Below are 25613 nucleotides of genomic sequence, written 5' to 3'. Positions count from 1 at the left end.
AAAACTAAGCTCCTTTTTGTGGTTTAAACATGGGGTTAGAGATTATGTTAGGTTGGATGTAGTGGTCCTGGCTTAATAAACCATAGTTGCATATTGGCATCAGCACTTTCATTCTGGTCTCTTTAAAGACCACAGTTCCACATTATGTCCGACCCAAGGAATTGTGGTTTTAATGTCAGTTTACTAACCAGGTTATTAAATCACAGTTTGGTCCTTTTTTAAGTTCCTTGGTTAGTAAACTGAATTAAACTAGAGTTCCCCATTTGAGATGTAACGCTGAAGTGTGGCACTGAAGACAGCACACGATGGGAGGAGTGAGAGAGGAGTGTGGTGTCCGATGTTCGTTCTTGATATAAGAAGCCGGGATCGTTACATCCAAAAAGGCCCACTGTGTTCTCTTGGTTTTCTAATGCCAGTGTCGCATAAGTACTCCAGTCTAAGGATCATTGCTTGCAATGTGTATTTGAGGATAAAATACATACAAAATGCATATTTAAATACCTATTTATATACAAGTTTTTGTTCTGACTTAAAAAAAAGACACATTAATGTGGAAACAGGACAGGACGGACTTATGAATGAACACATGCAAAATTGACGTAGACTGATCATAGACTGATCCATCCATCCCTATGTGAAACACCATTATAGTACATGGATGCCATATCAGACCTTTATTCTGTGCTGAAACAAAGGACCAAACAACTGAAATTCTTTCAAGAATTCTTATATTTCTGAGCAACTCCAGTATTTATTTATTTATTTATTTATTGCATTTATATCCTGCCTTTTTTCCTCTTACAAGGGACCCAAGGTGGCTTACATTATTCTCCTCCCGTCCATTTTATCCTCACAACAACAACCCTGTGATGTAGGCTGGGCTGAGAGTTTGTGATGGGCCCAAAGTCATCCAGTGAGCTTCCATGGCCTAGTGGGGACTAGAGGCCGGATCTCCCAGTTCAACATTCTCACCACTACACCACCCTGGCTCTCCAATAGTTTTCTTTTTAGGACTTCCATCTTTTCTTTCCTTGTAGAGTTTCAGAGACTTTAACGGATCTACAACAAGCAAAAAACACTTCCATTTGAATAAGGTACCCTATTTTTGAAGATCCCTCCTTTTCACTTAAGCCCTGTCCCATAACTGCTCCTGGGGGTTGTGGGATCCTCCAGAAAAGAATGGGATATGGTGTAGGTTGGCTGGATAAGGTGGGGGGAATAAGTGAAAATCAGGTGCCCCAAGTTGTGTAAGTGGTAGCGCTTTCCACTAAGGCAAAGCCACCATTGGAAACAAGTCTATTTTTTTTTTTAATTGAAACCCCCTTGGGTTTTGCTATATCCATGAGAAATGCAGGACATAGATGTTTTTAATAAAAATAATTAAAGGAAATTGGCCCTATAAAATATTCAGAATTTATTTTCTTTCATAAGACATTAAAATTGTAATCAGACTCTTGTTACTGAATCCCCCTTTCCTTTGCTTTCAATCCTATGGATAAAGTTTGTTATGGTCATACTAAATGGCTATGTTCCAAGGGGTCAGTAAGCTATTTGAGCAGCTTCTCTGCAGAAGAGAAAATAGCAATTATCGCTGAAAATATGGCCCCACTCATATTTTTCAGGATAATGCTATGTATTGAGCTGAATGTGGGTCTGTGTTTTCAGCTCACCTTTCTCCACTTCAGGCCGCATGCAGTCTGGGAGATAGCAACACAAGAGCAGCTTGAAAGGGAGAGGGTGATAAGGTTCCTTGCTGAAGTTGTCCTTGCCTTACCTTATGCACTTTTGGCTACAAGCATTGCTCAACATGACTCCGCCCACACTGAGTCATACATATAATTGCTTCATGTGCTACTGAGAGTTACAGCTGGGGCCAATAGTGCCTTCAGAAGGAGGCTAAGGCTGCACCCTGTGCTCACTTACTTGGAAGTAAGCCTCATTTAACTCAATGGGGGATGTTGACCTGGTGTTGAATGGGGTACGGCTACCCTTGGAAGACCAGGTCCGCAGCCTGGGGGTCATTTTAGACTCCCAGCTGTCCATGGAGGCTCAGGTGTCAGCTGTGAGCCAGACAGCACTGTACCAACTTCATCTGATATGGCGGCTGTGCCCCTACTTTCCTGACCATCTGCTCCCATCGGTTGTAGATGCCCTGGTCTCCTCTCGTTTAGACTACTGTAATGCGCTCTACGTGGGGTTACCCTTGAAGATGGTTCGGAAGCTGCAGCTGGTACAGAACGCGGCGACTCACCTGATTACAGGCAGCCACCGGCGAGATCACATCACTCCAGTGCTGAAGGAGTTGGACTGGTTACCATTTGTTTTCCGGTCCAAATTCAAGGTGTTGGTTTTGACCTTTAAAACCCTATATGGTTCCAGGCCAGCCTATCTTAAGGAGCGCTCCCAGCAACACCAGACAGGCCGCTTAACAAGATCAGCCTCGGATGGCTTTCTCTCTGTCTCATCAGCCAGGACAGCTAGGCTGCTGAGGACAAGGGAGAGGGCCTTTTTTGGGGATGGCCCCCACTTTGTGGAACTCCCTCCCTAGGGAACTCCGCCATGCCCCCTCTTTAATGAGATTCCGCCGCGCATTAAAAACATGGTTGTTCAGGCAAGCATTCGGGGTGGGTTAGGGTATTTTTAATGATGTTTTTAATGTAGTATTTTATTGTTTTAAATTGTTCTTGTTGTACATCGCCCAGAGTGGCTGGGTGACCAGCCAGATGGGCGATTAATAAAATGAATGAATTAATTAATGGGACCTAACTTCTGAATAGACATGTTAGAGTGTTGGACTGGGACTTGGGAGATCTGGGTTCTAGTCCCCACTTGGCCATAAAGCTCACTGGGTGACTTTGGGCCAGTCATTGATTATCAGCTTCACCTACCACACAGGGTTGTTGTCAGAATAAAATGGAGAGGAGGAGGATTATATAAGCTGCCTTGGGTTCCTTGGAGAAAAAAGGCAGTATATAGTAGTAGTAGTAGTAGTAATATGTTTACTCAGAAGTAAGGCCTGCTGTATTCAGCAGGGCTTACTCCCAGTTAAGTGTGCAAAGTATTCAACCTAAATAATGTTTCATATTTCCCAGATTTTTCATTTTCACCAACAGTTGTTTATGCTAGAACTATCAACAGTTTCTTTGGAGACTAAGGCAAAGCCATAGGGAAAAATTCAGTGCTTGTTGGATATGTCTGTCTCCCAGAAAAAGAAGGACTTTTATTGTAATATATTTTTACAAAGTTCTGCCTTTATGCAATTGAGTCAAGTCTTTGAAATATCGTCTTCGACATTACTCTTGCATGACAACACCTTTTGGATTCTCCCATATTCAAGAGATGTCAAGAGAAAGCTCTAGTTGCAGTACAGGAAATTAGCTGTCAGCTTAGACCTTGATCCTTTCTCAGTATTAACAGTCCTTGAAACCTTTCTGGAGCTCCTGGATCGGCTGGAAGGTTCCTAGTGGTACTAGAATGATGCAAGCTATTTTTTCTTAAATGTTTCAAAACTGTATTTTTTCCTCCTTCATAATGTCCTCTGTATATATACCAGGTATTTATCTATTCAGTTCTCAGTGAAATTTCTCACGTTTTCTTGCCTTAAGGTTTTCTGAGCTCTGAAACAGGAGCCAATACAAATGTAAAGGAAGGACAAGATTGGTTTTTATTTTCATATTTTAAAGTATAATTAATTTATTGGAGAAGCAGAAATACAAAAGGACAGTCTGTAGCTACACGCCTATGCACATTTACAGGGCAGCAAGTCCCATTGAACAGAATGGGACATACTTCTGGATAAACATAGATAAGTTAGGGCTACGTGTGAGAAGAAAAGGACAAATAAGATAACAGTGGTGGAGCTCTTTGTTCACTGAAAATTGCTGTAGAAATAATAATAATGGGTGCCTTGTAGTTTTAAATAATGCCGCCTTCTGCATCTACATCTTCCATAATAATTCAGTTTTAGGATGTGTTGTGCATACATCTGTGATTAAGGTGAGATAAGCTACTGACAGTGTATCAAAATGTGCTAAGTGAATTTGTGGCGTCGAGGGAGGGGGTAGGCAAAAGAGTCTCTGTCTGCCATTGGTTGAGCTGCTCTGATCTTAAGGTTTTCTATGGCTGCCATTGGCTGAACAGCTCAGAATCTGGAGATATGTAAGTGTGGCAGAATGCCATAAGAAGTGTGTGTGTGTGGGGGGGGGGGGTAGAACAAGCATTGGCCTAGGAAAGATAGAGCCATATGGCTGAGAATGCAGGGGGAAGAAGCAGGGTTCAGGAAATTATGGTTGGGACTTGGGGAGAGGATGTGGTGCAGGAAGATAAGGGGAAGAGGAGAAGGCCAGAGGCAGAGTCTGGGAAGATAAAATAGCCTGAGAGGAGAGCTTTATATTGCCAAAGGTTGCAGAAGTCTGGAGTCACAAATGTATTTGCAATTACCACCAAATATTTGGCCATAGGCTGTAGTAGCCTTGCCTTGCACTGTTGTTACACGAGCATTATAATTGGGTATGTTAGCACAGTTATCTAAGATAGTGGTGCAAGTACTTAAAACCACTCTTTCTTTATTTTCCAAGGCAAACATTGGATAAACACTGAAGGTGAAAACATCACACCCATTTCTCTAGTTATAGGGTTTTTTAAAAAAAATTAAAGAACATCCTTGCTAGATCAGACCAAACGCCTATCAGATAGGTTGTATCTATTCCTGTATTCCATCACCTTGTTTCCCACAGTGGCCAACCAGATGCCTATGGGAAGCCCACAAGCAGGACATGAGGGCAATTGCCCTTTCCTGCTGTTGCTCCCCAGCAGCTGATATTCATTGGCCACAGAGGTAGCATAAAGCCATAATGACTAATAGTGTAGTGTAGTGATTAGAGTGTTGGACTGGGATAGGAGAGTCCTGGGTTCAAACCTCCACTCAGCCATGATACTCATTGGGTGATCTTGGGCCAGTCACCTACTCTCAGCATAGCCTACCTCACAGAGTTGTTATGAGGATAAAATCTTCCCCCCATTCCCTGACCATGTATGCTGCCTTGAGTTCCTTGGAGGAAAGGTGCAATATAAATGAGATAGATAGATAGCTTTACCCTACATGGATTTGTTTAATTACTCCCCTTTAAAGCCCTCCAAGTTGGTGGCCATCACCACATTTTGTGTTAGCAAATTTCATAGTTTAACTATGCACTGTGTGAAGAAGTACTTCCTTTTGTCTGTTCTGAATGGGTAATGGTATGGTGAGAGAGGCAGAAAAATTTACTTCTCTCCACTTTCTCTAGGAGCCTCGTGTGGCGCAGAGTGGTAGGTGGCTGTATTGCAACTGAAACTCTCCCCACGACCTGAGTTCGATCCCAGCGGAAGCCGGGTCTCAGGTAGCTGGCTCAGGTCGACTCAGCCCTCCATCCTTCCGAGGTCAGTAAAATGAGTACCCAGCTTGCTGGGGGAAAGGTAGTCGCGACTGGGGAAGGCAATGGCAAACCACCCCGCTATAGTCTGCCATGAAAATGCCAGCGTAAGCAGCGTCCCTCTAGGGGTCAGTAATGACCCGGTGCTTGCACAGGAGGAACCTTTCCTTTTTTTCCTTTCCACTTTCTCTATACCTTGAATAGTTTTATAAATCTTGATCTTGTCCCCCCACAAATATTGTAACCCCTCCCCAAACATTGTAACCTTTCCTCATAGGTAGGTTTCGCCCCCTCCCTGATCAGTTCAGTTGCCCTTTTCTGCACCTTTTCCAGCTATACAATAACATATTTGAGATGCAGTGTCCAGAACTGTACACAGTATTTGAAGTATACTAGGAATGCAATAAGTCCTCTTGAACTCAGTTTAGCTTACTTCTGAGTAGACATGTATAGAATTACACTGTTAATGATAATGGATGCTGCTCTTAGTATTTTGTGTATTTTGTATTATGGGTTGTTTTAATGTTTTTATTGTTTTAAATTGTTAAAGTGATTGTGAATGTGTGTGTGAGTTAAAAAAAAATGGCTGTAGACCACACCATGCATGTGCCAAAGTGGTTTAAATAAATAAAAAAGTGTCCTGCTGTCCCAGGTGGCCTAGGAATGGTGCCAGTGCCTAGGAAATTGAAATTTAGCAATCTAATTTTGAGTGTGTCATCATGCCATCACATCTGGCCAACAGAATATTGAAACTCCCTTCCACCCCTCCCAAAATCTTGTTTAACCAAGTGAGAGAAACTGCTATCAAATATAAGCTGAATATATGGACATAAGATTTCCCCCCTTTCCCCACAGAGACAGCTGTGGCTTATCTCTGACTTGAACAGTAAGGACTCATGGCATAATGAAGGAATACTTTCTTTTGAAGGTACAGTAGTAAAACAAGTACCAGCATCAGTGATCAGAAAGAACTGCTAACAATCTAATTTTAATGATGCATATACATTTTCTTAGATGTATTGAAACTGAAGTGTTATCTTGACTCAGTTGACACCAAAAGAGACTTTTCGCACTTAATTATATCAACTTTGTTGTTATATGGTTGTAGCTATTTTTGCCCCAGTTTTTCCTGTTGTATATGCAAGAGGACATTTTGGGAAAGAATGTGGTAAAGAATATAGCAAGCGGGGGTGGGAAGCATGCAATATCCCGGTTCACAGGTCGCAACAACCCATGTTTTTTTTTTAAAAATATCCTGGGTTGTTATGAATTGAGTGAGAACAAGTGAGCATGCTGGCTCCCACCACCCGATCATTTCTGGTGCAAAGCGAGAGAGGCTAAACAACCAAGGGATGCTCTGTCCTTGGGTTGTTTTGCTTTGTGTGCGAACTGGGACCTCTGGGTTGTTGTGGGAGGGATAACCCAGAGTTGGAACCCAGAGTGACAGGAGCCAGCATTCTCACTCATTCACAACAACCCAGGGTTAAAAACACACACACACAAACCTGGGTTGCTGTGACATGAGAACTGGGCCAATAGAGAGTTAATGAGAGAATCATCACCTTGCATTGTTACAGTTTCCGTATTAAGGACTCCTAATAGATTAGACCTATTCATAACTTGACATACCACAGAGACTAGCATACAAAGCAACAAGGTCTATCACAGAAAGAGTACAAGGAATATTTGAACCAAATTCCCAGAGTACTCGAACAAGAAAACAATTCCATACAACTATAGGAGGAGCAACCCCGCCAACCCTTCACTTTTTAGTGGGACTACTTCAAAGCAATTGGACAATAACTGTCATTAACTTGGTAGTTTTATACTTGTGTTTTGGGATAGCCCAAGCATAGATTAGGTTGAAATTAAGCTTGTTGTTGTTGTTGTTGTTGTTGTTGAGTCGTTAAGTCGTGTCCGACTCTTCGTGACCCCATGGACCATACCACGCCAGGCCTTCCTGTCCTCCGCTCTCTCCCGGAGCGTGCTCAAGTTCATACAAGAATACAACTCCTAATTTGTTATTCTCAAGTAGCTTCCTTGTTATATTTGCTAATTGGATTCAGGCTTTGATTACAACAATGTGACACTAGTTAAAAGCTACAAACACTGCAGACAATAATACAAACATTGAAGTCTGCCTACAATAAAGGTATTTATTCTTTAGATATTTCAGCTCTGTTACATACAATGGGTCTACTCTGGAATATGGTTTGTTGATCTTAGCCTAATTATTTATACTTCACTTTCATACCTAAATTTTGCCATCTGTCATAGCACAACACCCAGTGCTAGTGTAGCAGCCATCATAGCTATTTGCCACCGTTGTGCCAGCACTTTCCCCTGCTCATCTGTGTGGCACTGGTGGAAATGAAAGAGGGGCAGGGCTGCTAAGAGTCCAGGATCCCAATTAGAGATATAATTCTGCACCTCTTCTTCCTAACAGTTAAGAGGTTGCCCTGGTAACTGATGCAGATTATAATGAATGTCAGTGCAGTGCTTTATAAATAAGCACTTCTACACCTTGATCCTATACATATTTACTTGAAAGTAAGTCTCACAACATTCTGCTGGACTTGTTCCCAGGTAAGTGCACATTTGATTATAGTTTACGTAAGGGGACTACTGTCATATCTGTAGTAATTTGTCAGAATTAGAGCAATCTAGTATTTTGTACAGGTCAACTTTAGAAATATATCTGGACATTCTGCATCATTTGAAGCCTCTTCACCAAATAAAAGATATCCTATTGGGTGGTGTGTGTGTGTGTGTGTGTGAAGGATCCTTCTGAATTTCACAATTGAGAGCCGCAAATATCAGTGCATGTTGCTAATTCTGTGAGTGTGTGGGTAAGGAAGGATAACCGAGTTGAAGGACTTTTCTGTTATAGTTGTGCTCCTCCACATGGGAACCGCAGGCTTTCCACTGTCTGCTGAAAAAATACCTTCCTGTCTTATCTTTGCAGAACTAAGATACTACATGATGCTCCATGTTCTTTTAGTGGGCACCCAGCTCTCCTAATACTGCCAGATCAGCCAAAAATGTTAACTGATTGCTCACATATGTGGAAAAATAGGTTTTGGACCCTATCACCAACTATGTAATGACTTCTTGGACTTTGTGGGCTCCAACCAGATCACACAAGCAGACATATGCTCATGCAACAGGATTTCTCCTTCCTCTCCTGTACCCCTGCATCCCAAATCTGCTCCAGGGGATACTCCAACTTCTTGGCTGGGGGATTGCATGGAGAAGGGAGAATCTGTTCCCCAGTGGTGTTTGATCCTGTGGCAGATGGGCGCTACTGGACACACCACTAAAGGTCCCCATATGCTGTGGGATTATAGTCCTGTCCACATGGGATTTAGCCACAAATAAATGCAAACTAGTAGGATATATACAGCAGCATAGCAGCCATACATTTGTGTGAGTACCTGTCCTCTACAACTCTTCGGCAAACTTGAATGTAATATGTTTTAGTAAAACTTCATTAAATATTTTTTTCGTAGATTTTATGTACTTCATTTCCCATTATGCCAATTATGAAGACACTGTGTCAAGGAATAAAATTAATTACCTGTAATTCTTGTTCTCAGAAGACAGCAGCATGAGCCTGAGAGTCAGGGTCTATTGTGCAAGGGTAGAGATGTGTTGTGACATTTAGCTCATATTTCTCCAGAGGTTTTGCCTTTCTAATCATCCTGCTCCTCCCGCCCAATTCTTCCAGTGATGAAAAAATGCATTCTTGCATCACAATTCATAATCATGAACATAGCTATGATATAAAAGCACAGCTAATGCCTGAACCAACCCTTCTTTGTGTGACTAGCCCTAGTAAAATTCATAGAGTAGAAGGACTCGTTCTTAATTTTGGCACTGTTGAATGTCCTTGCCTGGAGGATGAGCTGAAGAAAGAGGAGTAAGAGGCAGATAAAACAAAAACCTGATGTTACAACAACTTGGTAACAAGCCATAATTGTGCAACACAGTGGAAATAGTGATAAATTAGGACTTTAAAAAAACAAATGAATCCCCAAACAATAATATGTAGGATTCCTCATAGAAATTTACCTCACCAATGAAACCGTTTTTTGTTTTCAGAAAAAGGAAAATAAGTAGTTCAGAGTCCTCAAAGCAATTAAGATATTAGAAAGTGATGTTACTTCAAGCACGTTTTTCGTAGCTTTAAAAAAAAAAAATCTGAAAGGAATGAAACACAGTCATCTTGGTTTGGAATGGGCTGGGTCTTTCTGTGCCTCTTTTCTGATTTCTCTTCAGATCGCATAAATCTGTGCATTTTTGGAGGATTCTCAGAAAAATAACAGCTAGGAAAGGCTCAGCCTGGGGGAGCTCGCCCACTTTTGCCATCCCTCTCATCTGTTGGTTTTCCTCCCCCAACCCCTTTCCCAGACTTGCCAGTTGTGAGGCAAGGAGAGAGGGAAAGACAGCTGAGGAGACTTGCAGGAGCAAAGGGCTCTCTTCAGTGAAGGCGTCTGAGCATGCTAGAACCCTCCATGGCCAATGAGAGCTATGGGAATCGCAGTTTTTTAATTCTTCCAGGGAAATGACTCAGGAGGACTCTGGGAGGACTCTTCTCAGAATCAGCAGTGCAGGCTCTAGCAAGTTCAAAAGTCCTCAGTGCAGAGGTACTAACATGAAGAAAAAGACTTCGGCTTAATTCTGGGAACAGTAGTTTCTTATTCATTCTGGCCAATGAATAAAGAGGAGACGTAAAGTCCACACAGAGTCAGACACAATGACAATGGAGAAGTAAGCTTTCTTCTCTGCCAATCCCACCACAAAAGAGCCTTTTAAGAAGTCTGTCCCCTCCCCCGCTATTTGGTTCGACTTCTCAGAGATTTTCCTCCACTGTTGCTGTAGTCTTCCCCCCACCATATTTCACTGCCATCAGAGCTTTGGCTCTATTGGTAGAGAGAAGATGCTCAAGAGCAGTCATCTCAGTGGCTCAGGTTATTCTCCATTCCAGAGGTTGACTAAGGCCTCACAGGGCTACCTTCTCCTATATGAATTTGTCTGCCTTTTGAAATGAACTGGTGAGACCCTTTTACACATACTGCTCTCTGTGTGTATGGTTCTGGGAATTTACGTTTACTGTTGATTTCTCCTTAAACCAGCTGTTTAAAAGTATGACAGGTTCCCATTCCTTGCCTGCTAAAATTTGGCATACATCAGAAGTGGCTGCCTTGACACTGAGATATGTTGACGTACATGTACGCGCACACACGCTTAAAAATGAATAGAATGCTTTTATCGAAAAAATGGTCTCATGCACACGCACTTTTCATACTTAATACAGTAATAAAAAGAAAAGAGTCACATAAAATCTGTCTACAGAGACTGTCTCCTAATCCCCAAACCTCTTCAACAGAAAATGGAGTACTCTCAGAGTCTGGATGGCAGGCAGGGCGTCTGCCATAAAATGAAACTTTCTTTAATACCCTTAAACGTATGCCAGTTACTATGCCTATGGCCATAATTGGAAACAACTGTATTTTAAGCTTGCTGATTGGTTATTATAAGCCCTTTACTCTAAAACTGCCACCCATCAGTGTTAAAGTCACTACTGTCATCTTGCTTGTTCCAAAGAATTTGCAAAGTCTCCCAGTTTCCTTAAGCATCCTGTGTCTGTACACTGCAGTCCAAAACTGTGCAGCAACCACAAGTTATTCCCATATACTTCTCTCTTTCTCAAAGTCAGCATGACCCTGCTAACTAATAACCACTTTCCAAAATATACTATGGCTTAACTTAAGCCTATAGAACCAAACTCCATCTAGGCCTACAGAACCAAACCCTGGCTATCCTCCTATATCTATCTATACTATGTATGCAGCTCTTATTTGTAAGCAAAAACGTTATGGCAGACTTATGTAGCCTGTTGCCTTCCATAAGCTCTGTTACATTACCTTTCAAGCTTCTTACATAGTGACCACGCATAAGAGGGCCTTTTTTGTTGTGGTACTGAGTATGTAGAACTCTCTGCTCGGTGAGGTCAGTTGAGGTCAGTTTATCTCCTTTGCCAGTATTCTGCTGGAATCTGAATGGGGACACAGATGCATTTTGTGATATAGAAAAGAACCACCAAAAGGCATAACTATGATCTACCTAATCTCAACCCACACTGACGATGCAATAACCCATTGAGGCTTAATTTACTCTTAAGGAGCTGTGGTGTGTGCTGGCCACCAATATGAATACGCAACACCTGAACCAGGGGTTGTCGGGGATTGTTGTGTCATGCGAACTCAGCCAGCGGGAGTTATTTGTGGGTTAAACAACCCTTGCATACCTCTACAACAGACAATAGGTTATGTAAGGGTTGTTTAACCCTCAAATAACCCCTGCCAGCTGGGTTCAGACAATGTGATTCTCCCCAACATGCCCCAGTTGGGGATTCCATATTCATAATGGTGGCCAGCATGAGCCACAGCTTTTCCAGGGTAAATTAACCCTTGATGTGCTGTAGTGTCATGCAAACCAGGTCAATTTTAACTACCTTATTTTTTTTACTTGATTTATTTTCTGCCATTCTACTGAACAATGGCACTACAGCTGACTTGCAGAACAATTTAAAATAGATTAAAACAGTACAATATATTAAAATATGATAAAAACATAACAATTACATAATAATTCTTGAATAGAGCAGTCTTTGCCTGCCGTCAGAAAGATAGCATAGAGGGAGTGAACCTAGACTCCTTTGGGAGGGAGTTCCCCAGCCTGGGGGTGACCATCAAAAAGGCCCTCTCTTACATCACCACCAAATGCACTTCTGATGGTGGCTGTCTTGAAAGAAGGGACTCTCCAGAAAATCTTAGGATCCAGGCAGGCTTGTATGGGAGGGGGCAGTCTTTCAGGTAGCCTGGTCCAAAGCCAGATAGGGCTTTATAGGTCATAACCACAACTTTGAATTCTGCTTGGAAACAGGTAGCCAGTGAAGCTGCTGTAATAAGGGAGTCATGTGCTCCCTGTAACTGGTCCCCATCAACAGTCTGGCTGCAGCATTCTGGACCAGGTTGAATCCCTATTATCGATATCGGGCATTGATATAGAACCAGAACAGCTTCCTTGGATTTGGATTTGGATTGAAAGGAGAGGGAGAGTTGGGTGTCATCAACATGCTGGTGGCATCAAACCCCCAAACTCTGAACAATCTCTACCAGTGGTTTCATGTATATGTTAAATAGCATGGGGGACAAGATAGAACCTTGAGGGACACCACAGGCCAATAGCCACAGCATTGAACAAGAATCCCCCAGCACCATCTCCTGAGATCACCCCTCCAAGGAGGACTAGAGCCACGGTATAGCAGTGCCTCCCAATCCCATCTCAGACAGACATCCCAGAAGGATATCATGGTCAATGGTATCAAAAGCTGCTGAAAGGTCCAGTTCCCCCTATCTAGTTCCTGGTGAAGTTCATTCACCAAGGCAATCAAAGGAGTCCCTGCCACATAACCAGGCCTGAAGCCAGATTGAAATGGATCCAGATAATCTGTCTCATCCAGAAATCCCTGGAGCTAATAAGCATCCAAATATGTTGCATTTGGAATGTGCAGTAACGTAGATCTGGTAATCCTGTGCTTCAAGTTACCCTTTCAGGATGCTTGAACAACTAAGGAGACTTTTTATACCAAATACATTCCATAATTATTTGACAAAGAATTATGGGAGAGACTTGTAGGGGCAACAGGAGAATGAAATAAAATAGACTTGGGCATATATTCATATTGATCACTTCTGTTTCCATAAGCAAATATCTCCATGTCTTTTGAGAAATATGCTCTGTATTGTTGTTGAAATAATAGCTGTAAAATAATGATAATAGTTTTAATCTTAAATAATAGTAGTTCTTAAAAATACCATAGTCTTTGTCTGATTATGAAGAAAATTATATTTTTCTAGGAGGATAGTTAAGATCAAGAAAGCTAATGTTGGGAAGCATTTGTTAGTGAATGTAATGTTAATCCCCACCCCCACCCCCAATGGGACCAGTTCTCTCCAGACATCAACATATTCCAGAGAACATTAACCTGTAATGCTGGGGGTAACTGGAAAATTATACTTAATAGACACAAAAACAGAATAAGCCAATACTTTTTATTAATGACTGTGTTTGACTTTAAAGGTATACGGAGAAAGCCAAAAGAATGATGCAGTGCTTATATTTTCCTTTGGTGTGTGCAGTTTTTAATTTGATTGGAATGTTGGTTTTATGAAATACATCATTTATTTATTGGTCTACTTGAGTGCGTTTCAGTTAGCCTTGAAATATTTATACAGTAGTTAGTAAAGAGAAAGAGAAGACTTTTGCTAGCTATTTTAAAGGCTGCACAGTTCAGCCTTTTAAATTCAGCTGAATATTTGTGTTCATTGAGAACACTATTCATCACTAAGCAACCTAGAAGAGAAGCTTCCATCCATGTCAGAGCGAAGAAGATAGTACCTGGAAAGCAGGGAGGGTGAGGGATGGAAAAATCGTTATATTATCTAAAGTGTTTTTTAACTTTAACAAGGTTATTTAATTTTGCACAGTCCTGGGTACTCAAAGGCAGAGCATTGGCAAAAGAACAAAAATGTAATAAGTACTTGTTGCTTTTCATAGGGAGAGCCGTCCATGTATTGATACTTTTTTATTCTCTCTCATGAACCTTTGGGGTGGCAGTCTAATTATTGCTGGTCCTCACTAATGACTCTTTCAGGGATTATCTCTTACAATGTCAGCCATCTGCTGTGGTTTAGAGTAATGAACTAACTGGGTACAATTAGGGTTTAGTCTTAAATTAAAAACAAAATTCTTATGTCTCTCAAAACACAATGGTAGACATTATGGATAAAGTCTGTGTGCCACATCAGTATTACATTGATCAGCATTTAGTAAACTCTGTGGAAGCTCACATTTACAATTTGGCTATATGAAACACATGATTTTTTTTTCTTGTTACTGATTTTTACTTTGTTTTTCAAACATGTAATTGTCAGTCAAAACCTATTTCCCAGTATCTGTCCCATTCACTCCTGTTTCCCCCATGAACAAGAGAACAGTAAAAATATTTTTTCTGTCAAATCTGTTGCATATTAACATATTAATAATATATTTGTTCATAATATTTTAAATTATTCTGGTTTTCTGAGACATTTTATAAAATACCATACATTGCAAATGATCTTGAGTGAAAATCTTACAAGTGATACTAGTGTTTAGATTGCAGCATTTGTTATAGTTATGATGAGACATCCTAATATGAGCGTTCGCAAGAACTGAATATTTATCCACTAATATAATGTGATTAATGTTTATTTTAGTACCTAGCTTCTCACCATAATCATTTACCTGAATGAGAGAGCACAGGTACATGGGGCATTGAATTAGGGCTTCCATATTGAATTAACTTCATGTTAATATGAATATACTCCATAAATAATGTTAAACATGTTGGCCCCCAATCTAGCAAAAAGTTTGTCTTGACTAAGACTGCAATCCTGTACCCATTTACCTGGGAGTAATCCCCACTGAACTCCATGGGACTTATTTCTGTGTAGACATGTTTAGGATTCCACTTCAAACCCCATTGAAACCAACAGGAAAAATTGGCTGTAAATGTAATCCTATAAATGCCTACTCAGAAGTATGTCCCATTGAATTCAATGGGGATTATTTACAGGTAAGTGGAGATATGATGACAGCCTTAAATCCCATTGTTTTTAGCGAATCTGCAATCCTGTATCCACTTACCTGGGATTACTCCACTGAACTCAATGGGACTTACTTCTGAGTAGACATATGGATTGCATTGTTAGTTGCAACTAAATTTAGTTGAATCAGAGCCATTGAAGAAAATATAACCAATGTCGCCTTCACAGATAAAACACTAATGCTCTTTCTTTCTTTCTTTCTTTCTTTCTTTCTTTCTTTCTTTCTGCACTGTTTGTAATAATGTTTGTTCCAGGTTATTTATGTGTATATATTTGTATTATTATTTTGGTATTTTTTCCTGGAGGTTAATTTTCCTCATTGCCACCTACCTCTACTTTAGTTTGGTCCATCACACAGTTTATATCAGACGCCAGACAATTTGCATGATTTAATACTGAGTGTTTTTTTTCCCCAGGCTTAACTCATCAGCAAGTTGCCTAAATAGATCAGAAAAAGTGGGAGAAAAATTTCTGAAACATTCTTTTTTTATTAAACAGAAGGGAAGTGCTAATATATTCAGCAGAATCACAGGCCTACTTTCCAACTACCGTAAATAGATCCATCGAAGAGGCAGTCCCATGATTTCTGCAGATAATGTCTTTAGAGATTAAAAAACCACACATTAAAATGTTGAACACTGGTTTTACTATAAATGTATGCTTTTTCTCAAGCATGTTTGTCTTACTGTTTGCAAAATATGATATTAATAGTATTAAGTATTATTAATTCAATTTATGAGTTGCACCATAGCCAAAGCGTTTATATCGATATACATGATAAAAGCAAGTACAATATAAATAGAATAATAATAAATTGCGTATATTACTAATATCGTTGTATAAAATGTTTTGCTTTGTAATTTGTTGCAAAAGAAGTGTGGGGCTAGGACAGTCCTCTTTCATTAAGATTGGATAGTCTGTATTGAAAACTCCAGCAACTAAACAACTAAAGAGAGAGAGAGACTACCAGATAAACACATTGACTATTAAACCAGGGAGATTAAAAGTTTGCAGTGGCCCTCAAAAGATCCTCTCCACATCCTTGATTAGGCAGACATGAACTGTAATGTTCCAGACATACACCATATATAGATCCAATGGCTCCTCCCCCCCATCCAAGGTACTCCAATGGGATTGTGTCCAGTAGGTTTCAGTGTTTATGGTAGAAAGGCATTGCATGCACTACATGCAATATATGCATCATAATACACTTGTATTTTCATATGGAAGTAGGAATATAAACAAATCCTTGGGCCTTAAAATGTTGTACATTAGCAACTGAACCTAAACTTGCATTGTTCTATGATGAAATAACTTGTGAAATTAATTATTGTTGAAAACTGGGGGGAAGGTTTGTAAAAAAACAACAACAGTTATATATATGATGTTAAAGCAGAGATCTATGTGTTTCCACAATACTGTGTAGATCTCTTCGTCCTTCCCCTATCAAACTTACAATGTGCGCTCTTAGATTTGACAGCTCAGATCACTTGTTGGGAGAAACAGAAACCTGAGTTGGGAGCATTGCTAGATTGGAGCTATAGCCATGCTTGCAACTGGTACTTCTGAATTAGGGAGATTTTAGATCGCCTTCCCATCTGCAGCATCCTGTTGCATATGCACCTTATAGTTTGTAAACCTGCCTCTAGACAGATGTATCGAAATCACAGGTGCACTTTTTGACAAAATGCAGACATACTAGGTGAAATATTTGATATTCCCTTCTCTGCAAATATTAATGTGTACTTTTTCTTATAGATATGGAGTCTGGGGAGCGGTTAACATCAGCAGCAGCAGCCTCCTCTACTACAGCTACATCATCTGCCTCTTCATCATCGTCTGTTGTTTCAGCAGTTTCCAAAGGTGGCCTTTCCACTGGAGCTGCATCACTTAGCTCCACAATCAACACCTGTGGTGAATATACTTTATTGAGTCCATTTTGCAATGTTTTCTTGCGCCAAAGGTCTTTATAAAGATTATTTTAGCACATAGTCCTATGGGGATAGTCGGCCACCTCTGAACTTGGAGGTGGCTGACTATCAAATGCAGGGCGGGCGGAGTGCAGAGGGGATCTTGCTCGGTTCCCAGAAAACTAAAAATCCTATGGCTGTCTAGATGCACTTGGTTTGCATATTTGGGATCTCAGCACATGATAAAAGAAGAAAGGAACTTTTTGCTTGATAATATGATGAACTGTAGAGCAAAGAAAAAGTAGTGCCATATATTTGCCACGCAGGGTTAAAGGACACTGAAACCGATGCCTTGCTAAATAAGGAAGATATTTCTAAAGCAACAATACATTTATTCTCCAAGTTACACAAAAAGAAGTAGCTGTGTTGACAAGAAGAAAACATCCATATTAGAGTAATACTTTCATTAAGCCAACTCATTTTTGTGACCTTTGAACTGGCCTAATAAAGGCATTACCCTAATATGGATCACATAATTATTGTCGAAAATTTTTAAAATGTAGTGCCCCTTGCTTCCACTTGTTGTGTTGTGGTCATATCATATACAAAGGGGAACTTACACAGGTAAGATTCATAAAGTGAATGTGCACATGAAGCTTAGAAATCTTACTTGAGAAATCTCCCCTTTGAAAATTACAGCAGCGGTGCAATAAACAACCAGAAGCTCAAGATTCTTGCATATCCAGGTGGCTGTGCTTACAGATGCTTTCAGTTCAACAGATAAAAACATTCATCTGGGTTCTTGTCTACTGAATAAAACTGTCCCAGTTGTGGTAAACGCTTCTTTCTAGTTCAATTCTGTGCTCTGGATTGGAGTTTGCTCTACAGATAACATACCAAAAGTATGTTTATTCTGAGTGATTTTAATTAGGCTATCTTGATCTATCTGGGAAAAACCTTCCAATCAAGAATCTCAAATGGTGGCTGATTGCAAGCCACATACCACCTACAATTTGTAGAGCTGTCCTAAGATACTGGGTGTGGAGACCTGTGGCAGAGGAACAGCCTGGCTTATGCCAGCCAGGGCAGAAGGTGGTGGTGATGAAAGCCTTTTTTCTTTTCCCACCTGCCATGGCTTCCAGTGGGAGGAAATTTACTATGCCAGCTCTGGGACTGTTGCAGTTTCTGACTTTGGGGATATGTTGGGGGAGCGAGAGAGCCTAGAATCCCGTAGATTTTCAGCCAGCCCGAGACATCCCCCAATTCCCCCATTTTTGGCTGTCGGCCAGCGGACCACACTGTTGGAGCAACTGCAATGGCAGAAAAGCCTGTCATCCTCCAGGGAGGACCTCTCTGCCTTTGGAAGGGGAGGTCCTTAGCATCCTGTGGCCCCTGGCACTCCTTCCCAGGGAGGATTGGGGCCTAAATAATTTTTGTATTATTATTACCATTATTATCCATCATTGTATGGTGCCTTAGGGATTTCATAAGCAAAGAAGACAGATCCCTTCCTGCGAAGAGCTTATAATTACTTGATGAACAAGACTTCGCATAAAGGAGCGCTGGGCCTCTCATTTAACCTTTATCAGGGTCAACTAGACATGACATGGAAGATCTGTGGTCAGGATTGCCCACGGTTTAAACATGATTAATAGCAGCTATGTGGAAGGCTGACAGTTTTTCCACATGAGGCATTTGTTGGGCACTCATCATTCCCTACTTACGGTTGTTTGCAGGTTCTTTAGACTATGTTGTGCCCCTCTAGTTTCGCTTCTATTTGTAAACAGCACTTTCAATTAGTCTTTTTAGAGCAGGGAAAATGGGGTATTATTTCCAATGGCGAAAAAAAGTGTGATTTCCTCTTGTGTATTTGTGCTATTCTGCTATACCACAGTCCTGCCTAGAGATTATGCACTGGAAAAGCAGGAAAGGAAATGCTGATCATGTTGTGCTTGGATCTCAATTCTGTGACAAAACTGGAAGTAGATGCAGTAGATTAACAGCCTTGTGTAGAAAAGCCCTAATTTCGATCAGGATTGTAACACGTAGAGATTTTAACCCATTTTTCCAAACCATATTGCCTCTCTTGAAGCTGCTATTTGCTCTATAGGGAAAATGTGTAGGTACCATAAGGGTTCCTGATTGTGTTCTTCCATTGGGCAAATACCATGGTCCAAGCCAAATCTGCCCCAGCCCTGGGCATTTTTTTAATCAACAAAAAAATGCAGGAGATCCTGACTATGGTTGGGGACATGTTATGAATTGTAACTATACTGAGGTTTTTTTCTGAACTGTAATAGAAGCTGCCTCAGCACCCAGTAAAAAATCTTCCATGTAAAGATCTTCCCAGATAAAGTAGACAGTGTTCTAAATTCTGATTTCATAAAACATAAGAACATAATTGTTCCACAGCGATACCATTCTGTAATTCAACAGTTATGTAAACGACTCTTCTTTTAGTGTTGGTATGGCCTGATTATTAAGTGGCCTTTAAATTTTTCTTTGTCTAAAATGTCAGTAAGTCTGATAAAACTAGTCTGGTTTAAGAGCAACATGGATGTGAGAGTGAGGAGATTGGAATTGGCTAGACAGATAAAAAATAGTTATTTACACAACACCAAACTTCATAGGTTTTGAATAATTATCTGCAAGTTATATCAAAGATTCAGTTATGATATTATTCATGGTTTGGAATAGGACCTTCAGTGTCATAGCGGGCTCTCTGGAACTCCACTACAAGTTAGGCAGGCGCCAACTCTTCTGGGGTTCTGGCACCTATTTTTCCAACAAGCTTTCCCAGGAAGATAATCTTGTCCTCTGTTTGAAGACTTACATTGCTTAGACATTAATGTAACAGATTCAGAAATATAGTTAAATGTATTAATAATACATTAAAATATGATCAGATATTTTTTCTTATGTAACAGCAAGATGTTAATAATTTAGGAAAAGTTTTTTAAAATATTTTTGCATTTCTTTAGAAAAGTGGGACCCGGAACAAATGTTGTAGTGCAGGGTGCTCCTGTTCGTGGCTGGCTGGCTGGAACCCTGCCCTCTTCCAGGATATCCCATTCCATTTCATCCCACCCCAGTGACCCCACCCCCCGCTGCTGCCGGTTTTCCATCGCCCCCTACTGTAGTCAGCTTTCCACTGATCATCCTCCTTTGACTGTTCTGGGGGCTTCCTCGCTCCAAGGTTTTTTTCTTAAAATAAGAATAATTTGTGCAGTCCTTGGTGTTCTCTCAAGCTTGCTGTTAACTCCTTCTTGTGATAGTGCTGTTTCAGATACATAAGAAACAACACCAAGATAATTGATGTTATTATTAGTACATATTATTAGAATGGCCACATTCCAGCAATGCATATATGCCAGATCTACAGTTTTCTTGTTTCAAGGCAATTCTATGTGTTTTGTTATTCCCTTAAAAAAAAAAACGTATTTAGCCCTATTCATGTGTACAAATTACCTACTTAATGAGGGAGAGTGGGGGCATGCATGCCAGCTTTGCCCCCCTTGTCACCCTCTACAAGTTGGACGTAAATGTCTGCAACAGGGGAACCTACTTTACCCCTAGAAAATCAAGGCGTTGAATTGTGCGGGAAATCTCCACAACAGAAAAGGCTCCCCATCTCAGGCATTTGCGTCCAACTCATGGAAGGCAACAGGACATTCAAAGACGGGGCAGAGCTAGCATATTTTTCCCACTCTCCCTCAGCATGTAATTTGAACACCTGAATAAGGCTTATGCCTGCCTGCCTGCCTGCCTGCCTGCCTGCCTGCCTGCCTGCCTGCCTATCTATCTATCTATCTATCTATCTATCTATCTATCTATCTATCTATCTATCTATCTCTGGTTTAGGCAACCTGGTGCCCTCCAAATATTTTGAACTACAACTCCCAGAATCCCTTACCATTGGCCATACTGGCTGGGACTAATGAGATTGTAGCCCAAAACATCTTGAGAGCACTAGGTTGCCTATCCAAGTGATTCAACAACATGAGAGGAACAGCAAGGCTGTGCCCATTGGCCATGTCCCCATGATACCAGCCCACCCCCACTGGCCATGTGTTGCGGGTAATGTCTGTAGAGGGGAGGCTGCTGTATGCACTCAAGCTTCCTCTTATTGTCCTTGATCATGGAATGCATGGACAGCAAGGGGTGGGCTGGCAGGATTGGGGCCATCAGGTGAGACCCCGCTGGCCCCCTCCACATGATTCTGAATCACGTAGATTGAATGCCCAAAGGTGTGTGTGTGCGTGTGAGAGAGAGAGAGAGAGAGAGAGAGAGAGAGAGAGAGATGGGTAAATTTAATCTTTTGTACTTAATTGCTGATTTTAGTTGCCTTGACATATTTGGGATGCATTTGGCAAGGGCTTCTACGCTCCTTGGCCAGGCTGCACAGGGTTGCAGAGAATGTTCTCAAATATTTAGTTATGTCTTTGGACACCAGCAAAATATTAGCATGCCTGTGCTTCATCGCTGCAGTCCTGCTTTTCACTCTGCATAGTTCAATAAAATTTAGTAAACATTACATTTACAAGATATTCCAATATCAAGAGGGAATGTAATCACATACTTCCCTTTATTTTCAACTCCCAGCCTCAGTGTTCACTTGACCTTTGAGAAATACATGATAATTTGTTAGTTTACCAGTCCCAGTGTGTGAAGAACAAAAAATAAAATCTACTCCTATAATTGACCATTTATCTTCTACAGTATTAGCAGTTATTGTTTCCAGTGATATAAAGTCGAAAACACCTTCAACTCAGCTTGCAATTAGAGAAACTTGGGTTTCCTCCAATTCAATATAATTATTTTCTTTGCAGTAATCAATAGTCTATTAAGCAGACTTGTAATAAACTTCAGTACTTCTGCCACACAAATCCCAAGACAGAGACTGAGCCCAGACTGGAACCCTAGGTGTTGTGCCAGAGAGATTGTATTACAGATAATATGTTATTTGTGGGTACTCTGACATCAGCTAAAACTATGTAATGTGACTTTGGAAAAATACTCTTCCAAATGCATGTAATTTGAGTACACTAATTATGGTACACATACATTTTCTACAGTATTTTTAATCATCACAAGTCTGAATCACAAGCCACTTACTCCAGAACAGCCTTTGAGTATTCCCATGCACTTGAGTGGAACTTCCCTGAGGGCTGATGCAAAGGTTATACTATTAGCAATTACTACAGATGTTCCTGTGAAGCCCTCCTACAAATGGAACCTCTAAAGTGCTGACATATGAATCTCACCCAGGGTCAGACCTATGTACTGAAATGATCCCTAAAACAAGTCCCTGCTAATTAATTAACATCTGAATCACAAGTGTCTAGAATAAGTAACATCTGAATCAGAACTGTACAAAATAATTTGTAGATTCAAGCCAATGGCTCTAGAGGTAATATTTGAGTTTCAAGTTATGTGTTTCACATAATATTAGAAAAATCTTGAATGGTGTAGCCCAGTTTGCATATAGTTTATGGCAGACTTTAATTTAACCTAGTTCATAACCAAATCTTGAGCACGCTATGAGATGGGTTTACATCTGTGCAATTATATCTATAGGATTAGATGTAATTGATCCTGGTTTCCAATCCTGGTTTGCAGAACAAGCACAACTATATTGTAACATGCAGTGTAATGATTCTTGACTGCACACCAGCCTTTTTAGGTAGAAATATGTTTCACTCCCTCAACAGCTAGAACCATTAATTGCCACCACCACATTAACAGAGCAATCCTATGGCATCTAGACAGTGTCTTGGGTGCCATAGGATTCTGCGGATCCCCTCCTCCACAGCCAGAAACAGAGCTCCAGCTGCAGAGGAGGAGATCCAAACATAGATTCCCCCTCTCCAACCCCCAGGTCCCTCCCAGCTACCATGGAAAGCTCCATGGTGGTTACCTTACCAGAGATTGGCATTGTGACCTCCGGGAAAGGTGGAAAGGGGAGGAATAGGGGCATGGCTTCCCAGCCCCTGGCCCCAGCCCTGGTAGTACAACTCCACTAGATCGGCTCAGAGGCAAGTAAGTGAGATCAGTTTTGTGGTTAGGCAGAATACTTAGTCAGCTCCATATTTCTGATTTTAAGTACCTTTATTAAAGGATTTAGGGAAGTGAGATTCAGAGAAGCAAGTCCGATAAATAAGAGTTTGCCTTAAAATATAATAAAATAAACCATATTTTCTAATTAGCCGTTATTATTATTATTATTATATCCCGCCTTTTTCCCAATACTGGGATTCAAGGGGGCCTTACAATGTTAAAACTGCTGCAATTAAAACCTATAAATAGAAATATAAATACAACTGTATAAAAGTTAAAAATATAATTAAATCATCAATATTAAAATTGTAAAAATATTAAAACATTAAAAGACAACCAGAACAACAAAAATGGTATCCATACGTCGCATTTTCCCAGGTCCAGACTAGTTATCCCCAAAGTTATCCGTTACACTGTGTCTTAACAGTAGTATTGGTTCTTACATAAGAAAGCACAGATCCTGAGCAAATTTAGGTGGAACCAAGATGCCTTGAATTGAATGGGACTTAATACTTAGTATGTATGTTCACAATCATGGAGTAAACTCAAAACCAAAAATCAGCTAAAATGGAGAACATATATTAAGATTATCTAGATGACTTGCACTGACTTCCAACATCCATGTGACATGTTCCAAGAAGTGCCATGTTTACACATTTGTGTTTTGTGGCCGAAGTTTGAAAAGGCCATATTATCTTCAGCATTTATAATCAGTGAAATATAGAATTAGTTGTAACATATTCTTGGAGTTCTTATAATCTGAGCCACATTTTTAGCCTTACTTGTATTAGAACGTACATTTTGGTACAAGCTTTTTTATCTTTGGCCAATGCTTTTAAAACAAAAACCTCCTTTTTATTTGGAGCCTTTAAATACTGTACTAAATTATAACAAATGTTAATTAAATCAGGAGACCCTTATTTGGTCTGCAGTCATTCCTGATGATTGGACACTCTTCTCAGTTTTAACACAGAAGGCACATTTGCCAGTACTGTGAATTCACACATCTAATATTTGAAAGACATGTTGCAACAAGCTGTTCAAAAATTAGTGTTTTTAGGGAAAACAACATACATGGCTTTGAGTGTTGTTTCTATTATATCCATCTCAGATAATGAGAGAAATCATGGAAGTAAAGCTTTCACTCAAATTGGCCAAAAGTTACTTCAGTAAACGATATCACTTTCCCTCCTTTATGCAATTGTGAGAATTGCTTTTGGGGGCCCCACCCCACCCAAAGAAAAGTACCTTCATATCTCCAGTGTCTTAAACGTGAAGCTACCGGGGGTGGGGGGGATCTAGCTGATAATTTTTGTGCCTCTCTTGCTTTGCAATGGATTTTGTTCACCAGTGTTTTATGTTTAAGGCATTAGTTAAGTATTTATCCTTTTTAGTTCTTTTTGAAAAGGCTTATTATAATGCAGCATAAAAATTCATTAATATTAATAAAGGCATTTGCCTTTATCGTTCCTTGTTACTAAGACACCAGCATTGTCGAAGTGGATGCTGGCCTTTTGGGTAATACTTTCAATCATTTATCTATGTACTGGCTAGTAGAATTTCAAAAGCTTTGCTGAAAAATATTCAACCTATTATAATGTAAGAGTCAAGAGTCTTAAGCAATGTAGTTTTGTATTAAATTTCATTATGCAAAACATGCGTGCAGAAAGCTGGCACCTTTAAATGAGAACGAAAACTAAAACCGAAAAATGAAAGGAAATACAAATATTCATCTCTAGCCAGAATATTAATGTATCAGGAAACAAAAAGATAATGAGTTGGAGGAAAGGAGGGAATCAGTATAATTCACCATACTGTCATATGACTTGCTTTGAGGACAAGCCAGAAACAGATTCCTTTTTGAACATACTGCTTATGTTTTCTTAAACACGTATTTTAACATCCAAATGTGGCTTGGAAACAAGAAATATTAATCTTACTTGCATTTCCCAGAAACGTATCTTAAAGAGCCTGATTAGTGTGTTTTCATGTTATATACAGCGTTAGTTCACAAGTATAACAAAATGGTGCTCAATATTCCGACTTGGCTTATCTTAGAATTGTTGAAAATTCTTTTCGTGCTTGTTCGTATGAACATTTTCCCAGAGGACAGCTGCCTCTTGATGTATTTCAAGCTTGAATTTATACATTTTGGAAAGTTAAATGTAAGGCTGAAGTGTCTGAATTGTGAGCTTAGCTTGGATCAGTTCTGAGTTAGAGCTGAATTACCTACATAGACTGGCTTGCTGTGCTTACACTGAATGTATCTGGGAATCACTGTAGGTGCCCTTGGTGTTGAATTTGGACAAGTGAGTCTGCACTACTGCAAGGAGAGGCAAATGCATATGTGTGTCTCTCACAGCACCATAGTGCCAAGCCTGTGAAACCTAGACACTTGATTTTTAGGGGTATACACCTTGGGGTTATTTTGTTTTTAAAAATGCATTAATGAATTTTAATTTCAAGGTGTCTGTGTGCCCTGATGCATTTGGGCTCAGACCTTGCTCATTCTGCTGAGC

The 25613-nt window shown here is 40.2% G+C and overlaps 1 protein-coding gene across 1 annotated transcript in view; it reads left to right on the top strand.

Moving 5' to 3' along the window:
• The window catches only part of BAZ2B (bromodomain adjacent to zinc finger domain 2B), a 144268-nt gene that overhangs the window by 12107 nt on the left and 106548 nt on the right, over nucleotides 1-25613 (top strand). Inside the window, exon 2 of the mRNA XM_084811337.1 lies at nucleotides 16886-17041. Coding sequence (XP_084667463.1) covers nucleotides 16888-17041 — 154 coding nt within the window. The 5' untranslated portion in view covers nucleotides 16886-16887. The remainder of the gene's footprint in view (nucleotides 1-16885; nucleotides 17042-25613) is intronic.

This window comes from Heloderma suspectum, chromosome 1 (assembly GCF_057233095.1).
Source record: "Heloderma suspectum isolate Gila_16-S chromosome 1, 16-S_ref, whole genome shotgun sequence".
Taxonomy (NCBI): Eukaryota; Metazoa; Chordata; class Lepidosauria; order Squamata; family Helodermatidae; genus Heloderma; species Heloderma suspectum.
This window is presented reverse-complemented; position numbering and strand designations above follow the sequence as displayed.